Source organism: Diospyros lotus, chromosome 1 (assembly GCF_014633365.1).
Source record: "Diospyros lotus cultivar Yz01 chromosome 1, ASM1463336v1, whole genome shotgun sequence".
Taxonomy (NCBI): Eukaryota; Viridiplantae; Streptophyta; class Magnoliopsida; order Ericales; family Ebenaceae; genus Diospyros; species Diospyros lotus.
In genome coordinates this window covers 30,566,515-30,587,980 of record NC_068338.1, presented here as the reverse complement: position 1 = coordinate 30,587,980, position 21,466 = coordinate 30,566,515, and the positions used below count along the sequence as shown (strand labels likewise).

The 21,466-nt window shown below is 36.2% G+C and overlaps 1 protein-coding gene across 1 annotated transcript; it reads right to left on the bottom strand.

Annotated features, from left to right (window-relative positions):
- Positions 1-890: 890 nt before the first annotated feature.
- Positions 891-18,949, bottom strand: LOC127807768 (ubiquitin-like protein 5). Its single transcript, XM_052345842.1, has 2 exons — positions 18,587-18,949; positions 891-1,150 (listed from the first exon to the last, which is right to left on the bottom strand). The coding sequence occupies exon 1, from the start codon at positions 18,835-18,837 to the stop codon at positions 18,616-18,618; it is 222 nt and encodes a 73-aa protein (XP_052201802.1). The 5' UTR covers positions 18,838-18,949; the 3' UTR covers positions 891-1,150; positions 18,587-18,615.
- Positions 18,950-21,466: the final 2,517 nt, after the last annotated feature.

The window sequence follows — 21,466 nt, the reverse complement described above, 5'->3', positions numbered from 1 at the left end:
ATATATTAAAATTTGCCTCATTTATTGACTGTCTCCACTAGTGAGGATATTATTCCATTTTAAGAAAAATGTATTCACTTAGCAAACATAAATTTACAAAAATTAGAAGAACTATATCACATATGTCAAAGGGTGTCATGGCAACTCTATCTAGTTACACACATGGTCTTCTTCATATGTCTTTTGAGTACAGTCCAAGTACTTCTAAATATTTAACAAAAAATTTAACAACCCCATATATTGATTGTATTGACAATAAATAAAATAAAAAAACAATTCAACCATTTGAGAGGCATTTGTTTCAATATTTTTTTTCTTTGCTTAATTTTGGTTTCAGCAATACACAAAAAACAAAAGACATATTAGTAATTTAGGTGGTGGAGAGGAACCTAACAAAGTCTTAATTCAAAAACAACAGAAATTGGTTGGGGTATGATATGAAAGCGCTAGTAAAAGAAAAACGAAACAGATTATAAAATAAATCCAAAAACCTTTAGCGTAACGGCGTAAGCAAATCCCCGTGGTGGCGTGGGGCCACCCCACCCATCTCTCCATACGACCTGTCTGCTGTCTCATCATACCCACACCTCTCCCCTCACTATTTACCACACCAAATCCTAATTATAAATTTAATAAAATAAAAATAAAAATTTGTATGGTACCACGACAAGCATCGGATAAGTGAAGCTCATCCATCCACGTCTTTTTGGGCTTCGTTGCCCGCATTGAAGTCATCTTGTCCCATAATTTTTGCATTTGTAGTGAAAAAGCACAAATATCGTGAGCAACCTACAATTACCCACCCAACCTACACCACGCAATTATCCAGAACCGTGGCTGCTTCAGTTGTTCCAATAAATAGGTTTAAACAGAGCATTGCATCCAAGGACTAAAGGCATAAACATTTGCACTTCAAAATCAAAATAACGTTTCAAGAACCGAACACCAAATAAAAAATGTTGTCAATATCCTTTAGAAAGCCTTTTCACAGATTACAAACGGAGCAGAAATTACCAACCCGCACAGTTATTTTAGACCAATCAAATATACATACTACGTACGTCACCCCCCCCCCCCCCCCCCCCCCCCCCGGGGAACTGGTTGAGATACGAACAGCCCTTGCCAATGCATTTCCATACGAGACCCAGACCTGTCAGAGGAAATCCAACGAAAAAAAAAAAGATTGATTAGTTCGGAGTTAATCATCTGATGCGGGAAAAAATAAAATAAAATGAATGGATGTTTCAAGGCAACAATCTCCCAAGCCACAGCAGGCATCAGAAACAGCTCAAGGAGCACAGAGACTGTTGCTCCATGTTGCACAAATAGAAATAAAAACCAAGGACCATACTATATATTCGGTTACCCAAGGCCAGGGGCAAGTGTTACAGGTACACTCAGCCTTAGACTTTAGCAACTGTAGCAGACTTAAATCTTCTTCCCAGACTTTAATGTACAATTAGTAAGCCCTTCGTACAAAAACAGTCTCTTTCCTCGAGGTCCTTGATAAAATAGGTTTTCTGAATGCTTCTGTATTTCTAACCGGGAAAGAGAGTTTTTAAAATTTGACATTCTGAATTAATACCAAAATGGTACTTCCGAAGAATAAGTAACTGGGAGAGACTAAACATCTGCCATAGGATTCGATGGTTCTGTCTACAATTCTAGGCTGATAAAGCAATAATTAAACTTTAAATTCTTCACCAATCTAACAAGAATACAAAGGACTATATGTAAGGCTTGTAGCCAAATGAACTGAGTTTGTGCACCCAACAATTTCATCTCAACCATACTACTAGTCAATGTTAAGAAATGCAGACTGCACTAGCTGGTTCAATCAGTAGAATAACTGGGACACTGGTTTGGTTTTGACCATAAAACCAGAGTTTTTTTTTTTTTTTTAAGAACCAGGTGGTTGAACCAACACCCAGCTGAACTAGCCCAGTTCAACAGCTTAACCCACCTGATTGCCACAGCAACCTGAACACTGTTGTTTAGGGTGTAGGATGGGAAATTAGGACCAAAGGCCCAAAGCCCATTTCCCCTTCACAATTCATTCAAGTCTGTCCGAAACCCAAATGTTTCACTAAAATCTTTTATTTCTTCCTCAATTCCGGAGTGAAATTCTTCATCAATTTCAATCACCCTCTTCAAACCACATCCTCTTCATTCTTGATTCTTCAATTTATTTCTTGATTCTACCTCTTTCATCCCCTATTCTTCAGTTTTTTTATTCTATCTCCTTCACCACCATAAACCACAACCTTCTCTGGCACCTGCAATAGGTATGTTCAATTTTCCTCACTTCCCCTTCTGTCTTTAATATTTAATAGTTCATTGTTGAAAAAACTTTGGGTTTCTTTATCATCACTGCACAAGGCCTACAACACAGCAAGCCATCTGTTTTGGAATTTTTGGCCTTCTGATTCTTCATATTTCACTGAACGTCTACAACTATTTTCATATTATTGCTTTATGTTTTGGAATTTTTGGCTTTCTGATTCTTCTATTTGTAGAAGGAATTGATGTTTGACTAGCCGCCGTATATTCTTTTATGCTATGTTGCAATTGTATTGAGTCACTGTAACTGTTATTGTTATGCTTTCTGTTATGTTATTATAAGCAGTGATTAGATTTGTTAGGCAGTTAGTCTGTTGTTGCAAGTTGCAACAATCATTTGTTATCAAGGTTAGCTGAGCATAAATACTCAGCTATACCTTCTTTTCTGTATTGTTTTCGATCATTTTATTCAGTAAAGATTTCAGCGAAGTTTTCTTTTGTCTCGCATTTTTCTTCCGTTCACCTTGAAGCTCTTGCTTCATGGTATCAGAGCCATAAACTTGCGTCAATGGCCTCTAATCCAAAATTCAGTTCTTCCTCCCTATCTCGTTCCTCCTCTACTCTGTCGTTGGCCTCACAGTCCGATTTCTCAAGTGGCGAAAGCTTCTAATTTCATACCGATCAAGCTAGGTAACAGCAACTACCTATTCTGGAAGGCTCAGATCTTGGCAACGATTTGGGCTTTCGATCTCCTTCCTTTCATCAACAAGTCTCCGCCACCTTTGAAGTATGTCTTTGATCTAGCCTCCTCCGATTCTGAATCTCAGGTAGTCAATCCCAAGTATCTTAATTGAATCAAGATAGATCAATTATTGCTTGGTTGGTTGTTTTCTACGATAGATAAAGAAGTTCTTGCACAGATGATTTATTATGAATTATCTGCCGAGGTATGAAATGTTCTTGAAAACCATAATTCTCAGCAAACTGTTGCAAAATCGTTTCAATTAAAGCAACAATTGAAATCTATAAAGAGGGATGCTCTTTCTGTCAATGATTATATTTTGAAATTAAGACCATAGGACATGCCCTAGCAGCTATTGGTGAATTTCTAAATGATAAAGATTTGTTGCTGGCTATTCTTAATGGATTAGACAATGACTATGAGATTGTGGTTAGTCTCATTACCTATCAGATGAATGATATAAACTTAGAGAAGGTTTAATAGCTTTTGTTGATGCATGAGCAAAGGCTCGCTGCAAAGAATATGCCTAATTCCCCTGTTCTTAATTTTGATATTGGTGCATCGCCATCCATGCATGTGAATATTGCCTCTCATTGGCCTAGAAATGGCACTGATTCTACTAGAGAAGGTTTTCTTAGTAGAGGAGGTTTTGTTTCACGTGGAGGTGGTTATATGCATAGAGGAGGAAGAGGCTGTGATAGGTCTACAGGTAAGAGGATATATTGTCAGCTATGTGGTAAACCTGGTCATTTTGTGGACAAATGTTACCATAGATTTGATAGAAATTTTCAAAGAACTTCAAATCAAAACTTTGGCAAAAGTGGTAGTATGGTGCAGTTTGATCCATAGGTGTTTATAGTTGCTCCCATTGAGTCTAATGAAATCTTCTTGACTGAAGTAGGGTCTACATCAAGCGCTCACTGTGGCCATTTGCCCCAACTTTTAGAGAGACATCCTCAATCTTCCTTGTCTTCCAATCATAGTGACCCTTCCTGGTTTGTAGATTCTAGAGCAACAAACCACATTACTTCCAGCCTTAACAACCTGTCTATTCACTCTCCATACAACAGTGTTGACAAAGTTGTCGTTGGTAATGGTAAGAAACTTTCTATCTTTAATGTTGGTCTTAGTCAATTATATACTCAAACAACTCCCACACTTCCATCATTTCTTTACCTAATGTTCTTCATGTTCGTCATATGAAGAAAAATCTTATTAGTGTTTCTCAACTTACTAGGGATAATAACGTTATTGCTGAGTTTTATTCTGATTCTTGTTTGGTTAAGGAAAAGGATTCAAGGCTGGTGCTACTTCGAGGACTTCTTAAAGATGGGCTTTACCAGACGGCCCCAGCATTTGGTCATGTTGTATCCAAGGTTGTTCCATCCATCAAGCCCAAAACCTTTGCTACTAATGTTTCCTACTTCTTTGAATAAATGCAAAGGGCAGAGTCTGTTCTCTCCTATTCAGTCTTCTAGTGTAAATGTAGCCCACATTAACAATGCATGTCAGCAATGGCATGCTAGATTAGGGCATCCTTCCTTCCATGTACTTCAGTTCATTTTGAATAAAATCAACATTCCTTGTTCCACTTCTGATCTTTCCTTTTGTGATTCTTGTAAAGTTGGGAAATTACATCATCTTCCTTTTGCTAGTTGCGAAATTACAACAAAGAAGCCTTTAGAATTGGTTTATTAGATTATGTGGAGTCCTTCTCTGTCACTTCTACTAAAGGGTACATATATTATATCATTTTTCTTGATGCTTACACTAGGTATACATGGCTATATCCCTTGAAACTAAAATCTAATGCCTTGACCGTTTTTAAAACCTTCCATAAATTTGTTGAATTACAGTATCATTCCAAACTTAAGGCTCTACAAACTAATAATGATGGAGAATTTAAAGCCTCTTTACCTTATATTCATACCTATGACATTCAGCCTTGTTTTACTTGTCCTTATACATAGCAACAAAATGGTGTAGTTAAAAGAAAACATCGACATATAGCTGAGATGGGTCTTACATTATTAGCCCATGCTCATATACCCTTGAAATTTTGAGTAGAAGCATTTCAAACATTTGTCTACACCATAAACCTGTTACCAGCCTCACCTCTCAAGTTTCATTCTCCTTTTGAACTACTTTACCACAAACAACCCAACTATTTAGAACTTCAGCCTTTTAGATGTGTTTGTTTTCCTTATATTAGAGCCTATAACAAGCACAAGTTTGATTTTCATTCTACCAAATGTGTGTTTCTTGATTATATTCATGTTCAACCTGGATATAAGTGTTTGCATCCATCGGGTAGAGTCTATGTGTCTAGGCATGTGTAATTTAATCCAGATGAGTACCCATTTTCTATTTTATTTTCAACTTTTGCTTCTTTGTTTTCTCACTCCAAGACAGCTTCCAACAATTCTTCCACTACTTTCCTTCATTCTCTTCCTTCCTTCTCCTGAAGTAGCACAACCCTCTATCCCTACCTTATCTATTTCTGTTTCTGCTGGTCCTTCTCCTCCTTCTACCTATCCCATGACCACTGCCCCTGATTAGCAGCCAATTCCACCCAAGTTACCTAAACATAAACCTGCTCCAGCTCCCTCCATTCACCCTATGATCACCAGGTCTAAATCTAAGCAGCTTGTTGTCACTTCTCCTCATGCCTTAGAGAGTTCCCTAGAACCTAATTCTATTCATGAGGCTCTCTTAGATTCTAATTGGGCTAAAACTATGAAAGAAGAATTTTCTGCATTGCAACATAATGATACATGGGAATTTATTCCTTTTTCTCCTGATATGAATCTTATTGGCTACAAATAGATGTTAAGAATCAAGGCTCCTACTATTCGGGTATTGTTATCTTTGGATGTCACTTCTGACTAAAATATTCAGCAAGTAGATGTTTTCAATGCTTTCCTTAATGGTGACCTCAGTGAAGAGGTGTTCAAGTCATAGCCTGAGGGCTTTGTTCTCAGTTTCCTTCGCATGTTTGTAGACTGAAAAAGTCTCTTTATGGTCTTAAACAAGCTCCTCAAGCTTGGTACACCAAACTGAGATTTGCCTTGCAAGAATGGGGTTTCATAAGAGTTGTTTTTTATGTTTCTCTATTTATTAAAAGGACCTCCAAGTATGTACTGTTTATTTTGGTGTATGTGGATGATATTCTTGTTACGGGTTCTAATTCTATAGCTCTTCAAGCATATATTTAGAATTTTGATACTCATTTTGCCCTCAAGACTCCAGGATCTGTCAATTACTTCCTAGGGTTCGAAACTTATAGAGACACCACCGGTGTGTATCTCAGTCAATCTAAATATACCTTAGATTTATTGAAAAAGATAGCAATGCAAGATTGCAAGCCCTATGCTACACCCATGATTAACTAATGAGGGTGATTTATCTTTTGAGCCATCCCTCAATAGGACCATCATTGGTTCTCTTCAATATTTGACAGATACTTGACCAGATATAGCATTTGTGGTGAATAAGTTAGAGTCAATTTTTGCCCTCTCCAAAACTGCAACATTGGTTAGCTTGCAAACGGTTGCTTCGGTATCTCAAGGGGACTGTTGGTCTAGGCTTGTTGTTTGTGTTGTGTTTGCCTCGAGTTCAAGCGATAGGAAATCAGTGAAATGTTGGTGTTTCATCCATTGGAAGTTAGAACAATTAGGTTTCAAATTCTAAGTGTAATTTACTTAGTTTTCGGGGTCTAATTGTAATATCCCAATGCCAGTTAGTTACATTGGGGTGTCTGCCCTTTCTATAAATAAGAGGGTAGTGGGCAATCAAGTGATCGAAGGGGATTTTTCACTTTTATCTGTGATTGAGTGATGTTTTCATTCTTGATAAAAGAGAGGCTAAGCGATAAGGATTTAGCTCTTGTGTATTCTTGAGATAATGAGAGGTTTGTACTCGGGGATATAGATGAGGGCGAGAGGCTGATGTACTGATCATATTTCCGACTAAATAAATATTGCTCTGTGGATGTTGGATTGCTGGATGTAGGTTTGCCTAAGTGCATTTCGAACCAAGATAAATCTCGTTCTCCTGTGGTGATGCTCTAGTGAAAAAAGAGAGGTATCAAAAGTTAGTAGGGAGATTGATCTATTTGTCACTAACAAGGCCAGATATAGCCTATTCAGTTAGTGTAATCAATCAATACATGCATTCTCTTACTCAAAGACACATGAGAGATGTTCATCATGTTCTAAGATACCTAAAGGGTGGGGAAGGGATTGATATTTAAGAAAACTGAAAATAGGGGAATTGAAGGCTATGTGGATGTCGGTCAACTCAGGGTATTGTACTAAGGTTTGGGGAAATATAGTTACATGGAGAAGCAAGAAGCAATCAGTTGTGGCTTGTAGTAGTGCCGAAGCTGAGTTTCGTGCAATTGCTCATGGGATATGTGAGGTCATTTGGTTGGAAAGGCTAATGGAAGACTTGATGATGTCTTTATCTCAACAAACAAAGGTATTTAGTGATAGCAAATCAGCTATCAATATTGTTAAAAATCTGGTGCAGCATGATTGAATGAAGTGTGTGAGAATAGACCGAAGTTTTATAAAGAGAGAAATAGAATAAGGAATAAGTTTGTCCTATATATCTTCCACTAATCAAGTAGTTGATGTTTTAACAAAGGCAGTTGCAAGACCATATTTTGAGTACTTAATTAGCAAGTTGGGAATAGCTTCCATCTATTTACCAGCTTAAGGGGGAGTGTTGGACGAGAATGAGGTTTCAAGTGAAAGGAGAAGTCTAAATTAAAGAGGAGTGTGGAAGCTTTGCAACACTTGGTGAAGAGATTAAATCAGATTATATTAAGTTGTTTAAATTATGTTTTTAATTGTAGATAATTGTTGTAAATTTGTATTTTATATCTGTTTTATCTTCTAATCTTTATGAGATAGTTGTTCCTATATTTTATTTTCCTGTAAATTTGTATTTATAGGAAAGAGATTAAGTTGTAAACCTGTATATTTTTTCAAAGTCCTCTCAATATCAATCTAAGCAAGCATTCTTGATTTCCTAAGGCTTGTTTCAAAATGAAAGCACTTCTAGGGAACTTAGGACTAAAAGGGGCACTAGAAGAAGAAAATAAATTGCCCGAATCTAGCATTGCTAAACATAAACAAGAATTAAGTAAACAAAAGGAAGAAATAGATGAAAAAACCTATAATACTTTGATTCTTAGTCTCGGTGATAAGGTAGGTCTCCAAGATGACCACTGCATTATCCCTATGGAATAGACTAGAGACCCTATACTTGACCAAGACCCTTTCCACCCGATTGTTCTTGAAAACCAGATTTTTCTCATTTAGAATGGGAGAAGGCCAGAAGCTGCAAGACCATATAGATGACTTTACAAAACTTTGTTTAGATCTTGAAAATATTGATATATAGTATGACGATAAGGATAAGGCTCTCGTCCTTTTACATTTCTTTACCTAGATCTTATGAGACTTTTGTTGACATATTAAAACATAGAAGAGAAAACTTGTCTTTGGATGATGTTATTGGAGCTTTAAACTCCAAATAACTTCAACAAAAGATAGAAGTCAAGAATTCTATAGGAGATGCTCTGACAACTAGGTTAAGGCCGGATAAGAAGGATCAAATAACTAAGGGTAGGTATAGATCAAAGTCTAAAAATGGTAGGAGACCCGTAAGATGTTTCTTATGTCAGGAAGAAGCTCACATTAAAAGGAATTGCCCTAAGAAAAAGAGGGAATTTCATAATAAGGGGAATGCTAAAATCTCATCATCAATCTGTGAGTTTGAGTATGACAGTACAGATGCACTTGTTGTGTCAAATACTGAGGATAGGCAGGCCTGGGTATTAGATTCTAGTTGTTCATTCCACATGACACCTCATAGGGATTGGTTCCTAAGTTTTAGGGACATGAATGGGGGTAAAGTGCTTCTAGGAAACAACCAGGAATGTAAAATCAAAGGGATTGGAGATATTAAAATCAAAATGTATGATGGTAATAATTAGAACACTGTCTGTTTTAAGATATGTACCAGACTTGAAGAGAAATCTAATATCTCTTGGAGAACTAGACAAGAATGACTAGTCCTATAGAGGAATTGGTGGAGTCCTTCAGGTAGCAAAGGGGTACCTCATATGCATGAAGGTTATACTTCAAAATGGCATATATATGTTGCAAGCATCCACAGTGGGTGGAGAGTCAGCATTAGGAGAGGTAAAATCCTATAAGCAGTCCAGGTTATGGCACTAGAGGATGGCTCACATTAGTGAGCAAGGGCTTAAGGAATTGGCTAAGCAAGGGATTGCAAGTGCTGGAAAGGTAACAACTATTGACAAATGTGAAACATGCATATTTGGGAAATCTGTCAAGGTTAAATTTCCTAAGAAGGTTATTCATTCCACTAAGGCTCCTCTAGAATATATTCATTCTGATCTTTAGGGCCCTTCCCAAACCTTAACCCATGGTGGAGCTAAGTATTTTCTATTCATAATTGATGATTACTCTAGGATGGTTTGGGTTTATGTTTTAAGTTCAAAGAATAAAACTTTTGAAACCTTCAAAACCTGGAAAACTATGATAGAAAATCATAAAGGAAGCAAAATTAAGATCATTAGGACTAATAATGGATTGGAATTTTGTAATAAGGAATTTGCCCACCTATGTAATCAAAGATGGTATCCTAAGACACCTATATGCTCCAAAAAATCCCAAGCAGAACAGACTAGCCGAGAGAATGAATAGAACTCTCTTAGAGAGAGTTAAGGTGCATGATTATTCATGCTAGGCTTTCCAAATCTTTTTGGGGAGAAGCCTTATCTACGACAACCTATGTTATTAACAAATCACCATCCGCAGCCATAGGGTTTAAAACCCTTTATGAAATGTGGACTGGTCAAAAGCCTACTATAGACCATTTTGGGGTATTTGGGTGTATAGCCTATGCTCATTCTAAGCAAGGCAAGTAGGACCCCAGAGCAATTAGGTGCTTGTTTATAGGATACCCGAAAGGAGTTAAGGGTTATAATTGTGGAGTTTAAATCCAAATATGCCTAAAACCTTTGTGAGTAGAGATGTCACTTTTGATAAGGGATCTAATATAAAAGACTTTGAGAAAAAGGAAGAATCCAAGGACGCCGAGAAAGGTAAAGCATTAGATGTAGATCTATCTGAAGAACCATTAGATAGAGGCCAAGATAATCCTCAAGACCAGGACCTAAACCTTCAAGAGGAAAATGAAGGGTATGGAGAATCTTCTCTAAGTCAACAGGGTGACTATGAAGCATCCTCTTCTAGGCAACAAGAGGATTATGAAGAATCCTCCTCCTTAGAAAATCCTCCTGATGTGGAGAGGTACAATGTAGCTAGGGATAGGCAGAGGAGGGTTTCCAAACCTCTGGTCAAATATGGTTATTCTGATTTAGTGTCTTAAGCCTAGACAAGTGCAACTGCAGAAATGGGGGAGGAACCCTTTCATATGAAGCAGCAATCAGGTCAAGAGATTCTCAGAAGTGGTAGGAAGCCATGCAATCTGAGATGGACTCTCTTAAACGAAATAATACTTGGGTTCTTGTAGAAAAACCATTAGGGAAAAGGGTTGTTAGCTGTGAGTGGTTATACAAAATTAAGGAGGGTGCTAGGAAAGAGGATAAACATAGGTATAAAGCTAGGCTAGTGGCTAGAGGCTTTACTTAAGTGGCCGGTGTAGATTTCAATGCGGTATTCTCACCCGTAGTGAGACACAAATCAATAAGGATTCTACTTGCAATAACAGCCCATCAGGACTTAACTTTAGAGCAAATGGATGTCACCACTTAATTTTAGAGAAAATGGATGTCACCACAGCTTTTGTACATGGAGACTTAGAGGAAAATATTCTTATGGAACAACCAAAGGGGTTTGAGGTGAGAGGAAAGAAAGAATTGGTGTGTCTTCTTAAGAAATCTCTCTATGGTTTAAAGCAATCCCCTAGGCAATGATATAAGAAATTTGACTCATTTATGTTGTCCCAAGGGTTTAAGAGGAGTTCATATGATAGTTGTGTCTACTTTAAGCATATGCCAAATGATGTATCTATATATCTTCTCCTATATGTAGATGATCTATTGATTGCTAGTCAATCAGCTATAGAAATCAGGAATTTAAAGCTGAGTTTGAAATCAGTATTTGAGATGAAAGAACTAGGAGAAGAGCTAGGAAGACATTGGGCATAGAGATTAAAAGGAACAGGCAGCATAGGCAACTAATTTTGTCTTAAAAACCCTATCTTAGCAAGTTGATTAAGAGATTCAACATGAGTGATGCAAAGGCTGTATCGGTTCCCTTTGCCCAACACTTTAAATTATCACATGAGCAATCTCCTAAGAATGAAGAAGGCATTAAGGAAATAAGTAAAATTCCCTACTCTAATGTGGTTGGGAGCTTAATGTACATCATGGTTTGTACAAGACTTGATTCATAGATCTGAAAGGCGCAACGAGGCGCAAAGGGTCCTGGAGCCTGAGGCACGAGGCACCTTTGCGAGGCTCACCTTTTAGAAAAAAAAAAAAACTCAAAATCTTGAAAAATCATAAAAAACTATCAAATTATCAATAATAACACATGCATATCATTAACGATTCATTATCTTCAAATTCTAAACTAACATCATCAAAGTTGTTTCATTCATCATGCAAATTCTAAACTAGAAACATCATCAAAGTTCAAACTTAAAGTCTCAAACTCAAACAAGTACCAATCATCATGCAAAGTTCTACACAAACATATAAACACTATAAGTCCACAATCAATAAAGAAGTTTTAATCAATCATCATCAAGGAGATCATCAACATCAAGGTCAATATCTTCATCATCCCCTTCAATCAAGAAAATATTTTCATTTTGAAAAATGTTATTTTTCTAAGTCTGAAAGATTAGCGCATTATAAGGAGACATATAAGAAAATGTTTTTATTTTGAAAAACTATCTCCCGGTATTTTGATAGCTAATATTCATTGTTGTTAAAATTATTTTTAATAATTTTTTCAAGAAATAGTAGGTATGTATTTTGGGGGTGGTAAAATCGCTAAATCCTGAGTTTGTACTAAAATCAAAATTCTATTTTCTTATTGTTATAAATTTTGATTTTTTAGATATTTTTATTGAATCTAAATGGGGGGTACTTTCTTATTTACATTTATGTATTAAAGTAAATGGAAGGTAAAATATAAATAAAAGAAAATGTGGACATTTACTTAAACTAAAGAAATGTAAATATGTTGTAATGTATACATGTTGGAACTGAGAAGAGGGGAGGAATTGGGCTGCCTAAGTTTTAATTAAAACCTAGGTTTCATGAGGCGAGCCTCGACGCCTCACCGTGCAAGGCATGCGCCTCACTGAAATCGCCTCACCTCGGTCCAAGCGAGGAGTTGAACTGGCGCCTTGCGCCTAGGCGCGCCTTTAACAACTATGACTTGATTTTGCCTATTCTATGAGTGTATCTAGTAGGTTTATGGCCAATCCGAGTAAGGCCCATTGGAGTGATGTAAAATGGACCTTTAGGTATGTTGTTAAAGGGACTTTAGGTACAACTTTGGTTTATGGTGGAGGGAAGCCAAAAGAAAAACCTTGCATCTTAGGGTTCACAGATGCAGATTTTGCTGCAGACATTGATAAGAGGATGTCTTCAACAGGTTATGTATTCCAGCTTTGGGGATCTTCTATTAGTTGGAAAACAAACTTGCAATCGGTGGTGGCATTATCCACAACTGAGGCAATATATATTGTTGTTACTGAGGCAATATATATATATATATATATATAAAGGAAGGACTTTGGCTTAAAGGAATCATTAGTGAACTACTGGGAATACATGTTAAGGTTAGGCTAATGTGTGATAGCCAAAATGCTATTCACTTGGCTAAAAATCCTTCACACCATGAAAGAACCAAACACATAGATGTTAGGTATCATTTCATTAGGGAAATCCTTGAAAATGAAGAGATAAATCTAATAAAAGTTGCAGGAGAAGAAAATGCAGCTGACATGTTTACCAAAGTTGTCCCTATGTCTAAATTACAGCATTGTTTATCTATTCTTAATGTGTTTTGTGTCTGATATGATCAGTTTTTTGTCTTACATTCTAGATGAGAGCAAATTCAGGCTATCGAGTGAAGAATTCAAGACAAATGGTGGAGTATTGTTGTGTTTGCCCCGAGTTCGAGCGATAGGAAATTAGTGAAATATTGGTGTTTTATCCGTTGGAAGTTAGAACAATTAGGTTTCAAATTTCAAGTGTAATTTACTTAGTTTTTTGGGTCTAATTGTAATATCCCAATGTTGGTTAGTTACATTGAGGTGTCCATCCTTTCTATGAATAAGAAGGCAGTGGGCAATCGAATGGGAGTTCTCACTTTCATTTGTGATTTGAGTGCTATTTTCATTCTTGAGAAAAGAGAGGCTAAGTGATAAGGATTTAGTTCTTGAGTATTCTTGAGAGAATGAGAGGATTGTACTCGAGGATATAGATGAAGGCAAGAGGTTGATGTACTAATCATATTTCCAACTAAATAAAGATTGCTCTGTGATTGTTGGACTATTGGATGTAGGTTTGCCCAAGTGCATTCCGAACCAAGACAAATCTCATTCTCTTGTGGTTTGATCTTTTCGTTTACTGTTCTTATATTTTCTTAACTGATTACTTTCATTAGCTTTCTGTTGGGTTTTTGCATGGAGGAATCTGTTTAGAAGAGGAAAAAAAAAAAAGATCCCGTTAGAAGAATGAAGTGCGATTGGATTTCTAATTTTTCTAAGTTTAAGTAGTTAACTTAGATGTTATATTATAAAGGTTATTTTAGTCATTAGATATATAAAATAACCAGTCTTGTAATTAACGCCCCTATGGTTTATAAATAGGAGGCGAGGGCTAGGTGATCAGATATCAACATTCATTCACTCAATTATGTCTCTGAATACAAGTGAGATTGCTGAGAGGGAGAAAAGGCTTTGAGAGTGGGAGAGTCTTTGTAATCCCGTGGTAAGGGAGGTGCACTTGTGTGATAGAGAGTTATGGGATCTTGTAATTTGTTTTCTCTGATTTCTAGTGGAATTTGCTCTCGAATTGAAGGCTAGATGTAGGACTGATCATTGATCAGTTCAAACCAGGATAAATCTACACCTATTGCTTGGTTTGGTTGTCTCTTACTTTAATTTCTTTGTTCTTTCATTTCCAGTTTATATCTTTCTGTTGTGGATGTTTCTCGGGTGAGGAGTGTTGAGAAATTGGCAAACTAAGAGTATTGAATTGAGTTTCTACGAACTCCTAATCCTAACACTTTCTAATTTCATGAGTGTGAAAGGGTTTGTGTGGAAGTTTTCTTCTCATTGTTCCTGGTTTGTAAGTCCTAATATCAACAGTTTGCTCCTTCTCCTGGTGATTTGTCTTATTTGTCTTTAACTGTTTACACTGATGTGGATCATGCAGGCTGTGAGGTCACTAGAAAGTCTACTAGTGGGTTGTGTGTCTTCCTTGGCAAGAACTTATTGGTTTGGGGCTCAAGAAAACAGTATGTGGTGGCTAGATCTGTAGGAGAAGCTAAATATAGAGCTATAGCACAGGGGGTGGCTGAGGTTTTGTGGCTCAAGTCTCTGTTTTCGGAGTTAAGTTATCCATGTGCTCATACTCCAATTCTATGATGTGGTAACCTAGCAACCAAAAGCATATCTGAGAATCCAATGTTTCATTCCCACACCAAGCACATTGAGATTGATATGCATTTTGTTCGAGAGAAAGTAAAAAATGGTGAGGTTGAAATCAGATATGTTCCTACTCTTCATCAAGTGACTGATATTTTCACTAAGGGATTGTCAAGGGACATATTCTTATTTCTATGTGATAAGCTTGGTCTCAAGTTGTCACCTATGTATCACAGTTCTATTGCTACTTCAGACAGCCTAAAGATCAATTCTTCATCGTCTACCATGGAGTCCAATTTGAGGGGGAATGTAGAAGGAATTGATGTTTGACTAGCTGCCATATATTCTTTTATGCTATGTTGCAATTGTATTGAGTCACTGTAACTATTATTGTTATGCTTTCTGTTATGTTGTTATAAGCAGTGATTAGATTTGTTAGGCAGTTAGTCTGTTGTTGCAAGTTGCAACAATCATTTGTTATCAAGGTTAGCTTAGTATAAATACTCAGCTATACCTTATTTTCTGAATTGCTTTTGATCATTTTATTCAGTAAAGATTTCAGCAAGGTTTTCTTTTGTCTCTGGCATTTTTCTTCTGTTCACCTTGAAGCTCTTGCTTCACTATTTTCATATATCACTGAATTTTTGGAAAAGGGAATGATGACCTTGGGTTGTACCAAGTCTGACACCAAATGGATTTATTTTTTGTCCCATACTCCCTCACTACTATACATATTATGATATATCATATTGGTATATTTGTTTTTCCGTCCATAGAAGTATTTGCCCCTTTGCCCCAAGGAGGAACCCTAGAATTCCGTCTGTTTTCTGGGTTTGGAAAAGTGTGGATTTCCAAGAACGAGGTTGTTTAATGCTTTATAGATATATAGATATTCTTGCCCAATTTGACAGCAATAATTTGGTTTTTTGTTGATTAATTTGATTTCATTTAGTGTCCAGTTTGGCCTATTTGATTTCATTCACTTTTCACTTCAATTTAACTTGATTATTGGAGTTTTTTTTTTTTTTTTCCTGTTTGTGTGATTAACTTAAATTTGTTTTGATTAACTTGATGTGACCAGCACACATTTGGTTAAACCCACTAGATAGGGTTGCTTACATGAATTCCAAAGCACTTTTGACTCCCACAATATATTTCTTAATTTTTTTTAAACCTAATTCTTAGAGAAAATATTTATCAGAATCATTAACTTTGTTGTTCTAGCAATGACAACGTATTAAACCTCAATAGTAAGCAAAGTAATACATTTCTAATTTCAACATCTATATGTTCCTTCAAGTTAGGAGCTCCAAAATACAGTCACAATCTGAGAATACCTTTCAAATGTCTAATAATCCACTGAACTACAACATCATAAGCATTAATCCCACTAGGAGGGGCCGCCTACATGAGTACTACATCTCTATCTATGGTCAGATACTTTGTAAGAACATTATATCTTATATCATGTTTAATACTTTTCCACTAAGTTTTCCCCCTCTCATATGTTACAACCTCCCTCTATTTAATCCACTGGCCACACTAGTACATCTGTTGATTTTCTCCTCACATGTTCAAACTATTTTAATTGTGTCTCTCTCATCTTATCTTTAATAGAGGCCATTCTAATCTTATTAAATATAATCTCTTTTTTTATTTTATTTTTTCTTGTATGATCACACATCCACCATAACCTGTCTCTAAATATTCTTTTCTCGAATTATTTGTCGAGTCCTCGCCCTTAATTGGATCAGTGGACTCAAGCTAACTTCTCTACAATCAAATATGAAGATTTGTTATGTTGGCCTATACAACTACCAATAGAAAATCTTAGGCACCCAAAATTAGATGTTGATAAATATTAAGTCAAAATGAAGATTTTTACATTGATCAAAGCAATCAAATCCTCTCATATAAAAGATCTGAAATGGAATGAAGCATCTTAACCCAAACCCCCCCGGTTTCACAATATCGACTATGTGATGAAACATGGCTGTATCAATTTATCTTCATTTGCTGCCATCTCAAAAAACTTTTTCATTTGAAAATGATGTTGACTCTTCATCTCATCATTCCCTCACTAGAGAGCTGCATCAGGAAGGGCATCTGGTATAAAATTTTGTTGCATTGTTCTTTTACATGGATTGGATTTGTATTGTCAATGTAACTTTTAGAAATCAATTGACATTATGAATGCTATCCCACCAATCCTAACTTGGTTAGAATAAGGTGCTAGTGATGATGATGATGATATTTTTTGTATACCTTGTCTGCTTTGTGGGAAAATGAATTTAGTTTATTCCTTCAATTTTTGGTAACTCCTTGGGCAAGATTTTTTGTGCACACACTGTATTTGTTTACCAATTAATCAAGACTTTCTATGCCCATTATTTTATTCAAGGTAGAAAAGTAATATTAGGCTTCTGATTGCTTCATCTTAATTATTGGTGAGATTTCTCATAAATTTGATGTCTACTTAATTATTCATTTTTTTTCTATCTCTACTCGCAATTGATGTCTTTTAATTTCCCAAAAATACTTACCACCCAACAAACATATCACAGTGTCACATCCCTAGGGTTAGCTAGGATTGTGATAGGAATTAGGAGAGAAATAAGAATTAAAGGAAGGGGGGAATCAGTAGAAAGAGGGAGAGATATTGAGAGAAAGGGGGGAGAAACAAGAGGAATGTGAGGGAGATTGGAGAGAGTCTTAGAGAGAAATGAGAATTAAGAATTCATTCAAATCAAGTATAATCCATCCAACCTCAACTAAGACTTATATATAGCTTAACAGCCTCTCACATACTCCCATGTGCAATATAACAACTAGTCTAACTACCTATAGAATAGGACAAAATACTATAACAGAAAGAAAGAAAAGAAATTACAATTATTGCATATTGTATGCCAACTCCAACTATTATATTTACTAATATATCCTTGGGTAATTCCTAGGGTCATGACATATAGTAATTGGAAAAATAGGTGTCACGGTAAACATGAAGATACCTAATCCTCGATTACAATCAAAGCACCACAATTAATTTTCTCTTGCCTTACTCAAGCACATAGAGAATACTATTCACAAAGAGTAGCTCAAATCTTGATCCAAAAATCAAGAGGAATATCAAGTGGAATCCTTTATAACATAGACCTTGCATGTGTGTAACTATATAAGGAGAAATTCAGCTTACAAGCATTTCAACTTGAATACAGGAAGCAATAATATATACAATATGAGCAACACAATCGTGTAGCCTTCCAATTTGTCAAGAAACAGGAACACAATCCTCATCACCTCAAGCGATGGTGACCACACTAGAAACAAGTGATCCTCTAAAGATCTCATAAGCGATCAAGAACCCATGATACTTGATTGGTTTGCTCCTCTCATGAATTTCAGGTAAGAATTCAGGTAGTAGTCCACATAATATGGGATTAATGCCTGTCCGTATGCGGAGAATTTCGTAAGAGATCAGGATTAATGCCAGGCATAGTGGCTGCAGGCTGATTTATTATGTGTATTCTGTTGCTTACGACATTAGAACATTATGACGGTGCGGTGGTTAATTCCATTTATAAATAAGCATAGTTTAGACTAATATAAGGCAATACTCGCAATTCCACCTCGTTAAGGGACACATTACGTTTAGGTCTGGACTAGCTTGAATCATGCATTAACTTACTCAGATAAAGTAAAGCCTGACCAGCCATTGCTATTCTACCGCATTGTCAGTTCTATGCCGACGAATGAATAAAATTTGCAAGACACGTAAACAAACAACTCGCAAACGAGCAAACTTAATCTAGCCAGAAACATAAATTCAACAGCCTCAAGAAACATCACGATCGCATACAGGAAGGAAAAGTTACAGAAATTGCGTCTTACTTGAAGGTTTTGAATAGATTGGATGAAATTCAACTGTAGTAGAGTTCGAGACCCATGCCGTCGTGGATTTCGTAGTCCTTGAGAGTGATGTGGTCCTTGTAGATGGTGTACCACTTTTGGATCCTGATCTTTTCGGCACGGGTGCCGGTCTGGGCGGCGACGAGCTTCTTGAGGTCGCCGATGGTGTCGTCCTCGTTGCACTTAACCCTAACTTTCTTCCCCAGCCGGTCGTTCAAAACCACCTCGATCATCTCCGGAACCCTAATCGCCTGGCGCAGAGTTGATCTCGAATACTCGCTGATTGATGAATTGCAGGGATGGAAACGGAATGCCGAATGCGTAGGAGAGAAGGGTGGAAGGGTATGTTATTATAATCTATGTCTGGCCTAGGCCTAGCATCAACGGATTTTCGCTGGGCCCCGCAGGCTTCGAGAGTTTTCGACGCGTTTCTAGTGATTCAATTTCAAAGGATACTTGAAGTATTTTGATTATTTATAATAATAGAATGAAATTTATATTTATACGAGGGGGTGTTTGGCTTACCCTTTATCTAAAATTTAAAACCTAAATAATATTTAATTTGATAATATATTTAGATAAATATATTTTAAATTGTCAGTTATATAATTATGTGTTTAATTTAAAAAAACTAATAAACTATTAAAATTTAATAAAAAGATAAAAATACACATGTTATTAAATAATATAAATAAAATTTATAAAAATATTAAATTTTAATAAAAATAAATTATAAATTAATATTCAACTAATAAATTTTTATTATTAAATATTAATAAATTACACATAATTATAAAAAATATATTAATACATTATATATATTATATATACATATATATATATACACGTACACAAAAAGACTATCAATGGAAGACTGCGGAGTTGGAGGTGACGATCGACCAAGATGAAGGAGTTGGAGGTGACGACCAAAGCTAGAGGGAGAGACCTGGAAAGAGGCGACGATAGCAAAAGCGAAGGCAATAAGATGAAGAAGATAGATGGATTGGAAATTAAAAAATTATGTGAAGATAAATCTATTTTTTATTTGATCAACGCAATAAACTGCTAAGAGTTTATTTGAAAAAAATTGAGAATGTAACTTTTAAGAAATGCTACTAAATTAACTTAAAAACTACATAGCATTTAAACTCTTAAAAATATTGTCAAACACGTAAAAAAATAAGATTCATAATCTATAAACTATTTAAATAGTTTATAAGCGATTAGGGGTGTGCATTCGATTATAACCAGATCGAATCGAGCCAAAATACCATACATAATCGAACTGAACATAGACATAAAATTGAACCGAACCAATTAAACATATTCACTAATCGAAACCGAACTAACCGAATTTAAATTTTTGGTAACCGAATCGATATAATTGTCCCAAAAACTGAATCGATTAACATAATAACTAACCATAATCAATATATCAAACCAAAAATAAGCTACCGATCCGAATTCAAATATAATAAACTAAACACACAACATCCAAAGCACAATGCATCAATCAATCTAAACACAGATATATGAATATAAACACACAGTAACAGCATCCATCCACAACATCAATCTAAATATCAACGTTCATTATTTAGAGAAGCCTTTGCATCAAAATCTAAAATTGAAAGAAAATTGAATAAATTTTATTCATGGTTAATAAAATGACATTAGTTAATTTCTACGATCATTCACTTAAAAGTTACATAAAACCTACCTTGCAATACAACCTACCTTGCAATACATATCATTCACCTATATATGCATTGTACAACTATATAAATATACACATATATGTACATGTTAACCTTCGAGTCTAAATCGATCAAGAATTGAAGCGAACAAAAACTTTGATACTGTCTCTCTTCTCTCCCTTTATGGTTTGAATATGATTGCTCTAGAGAGAATGGATGAAGGGGCAACAGCAATAGTGTCGGGTCTATGCATCTCATCTGTTGGTGTCGGTGAGGTGGGTGACTATTCAGAAGTCGACGACGACAACAATTAGTTCTGACAACAAGGGCGAGGGTTAGGGACTTAGGTTTCGATTCACTCTCTCTAGTGGGATTTGGGATTCGGGTGCAAAAGGGTTGGGCTAGGTGTTGGGTGGGGGGCAACAGCTAGGTTCCAAGTCTTTCGACGGACTACGACTCGGCGAGGATTAGAGTTATTGGCTCAATGGTGGGATTGGGGATTCGGGTGTAAGACGGTTGGGTGGGGTGGGTGTTGGGGTTGGCGGGGGGGGGGGGGGGGGGGAGGGGGGGGGCGAACAACTTGGTTCGATTTTTGTGTTTATTTATACCGTAATAACCAAACCAAACCGATTATCCAATTTTTAAAAAAATTAGTAACCGAAACGAACCGTTTATCAAGAATAATCGAACCGACCTGACCGAATCGATTGATATATTTGGGTTACCTAAACTTTTGCACAGCCCTATAACCGATCAAACCCGTAAGCTAAACACCCTCCAAACCGAATCCAACAATTCGAATACTCAACTTCATCTTATTCTTATTCCATCTAACCCGGAATTGGTCAATTCGTAATTAGTTAATTCAAGAATTAATTTTCCCATGGGAGCAGAATAATTTACTAATAATCAATACATGCATTCATCAAACAGATCAATGTTCTTATAATTTCATAAATTCTGTAAGTTCCGGAGTTGATTCCTCTCGCTTTCTGAAACGCACTACAATATATTAATAATATCACAAGACCCAATACAAGAAACATCCCCCTAAAATAAAATTGTAAAAAGGACGATTACGTTTATCCATAAACCTTTGTTTTTTTTTCTTTCCTCCTTTTTCTCCCAAGAACCCTAATTCGAAATGTTTTCCATGGTTCCCGTT

Excerpts from the sequence above, each read along its gene's own strand:
- LOC127807768 (XM_052345842.1), bottom strand. The coding sequence starts at position 18,837 with ATGATCGAGGTGGTTTTGAACGACCGGCTGGGGAAGAAAGTTAGGGTT.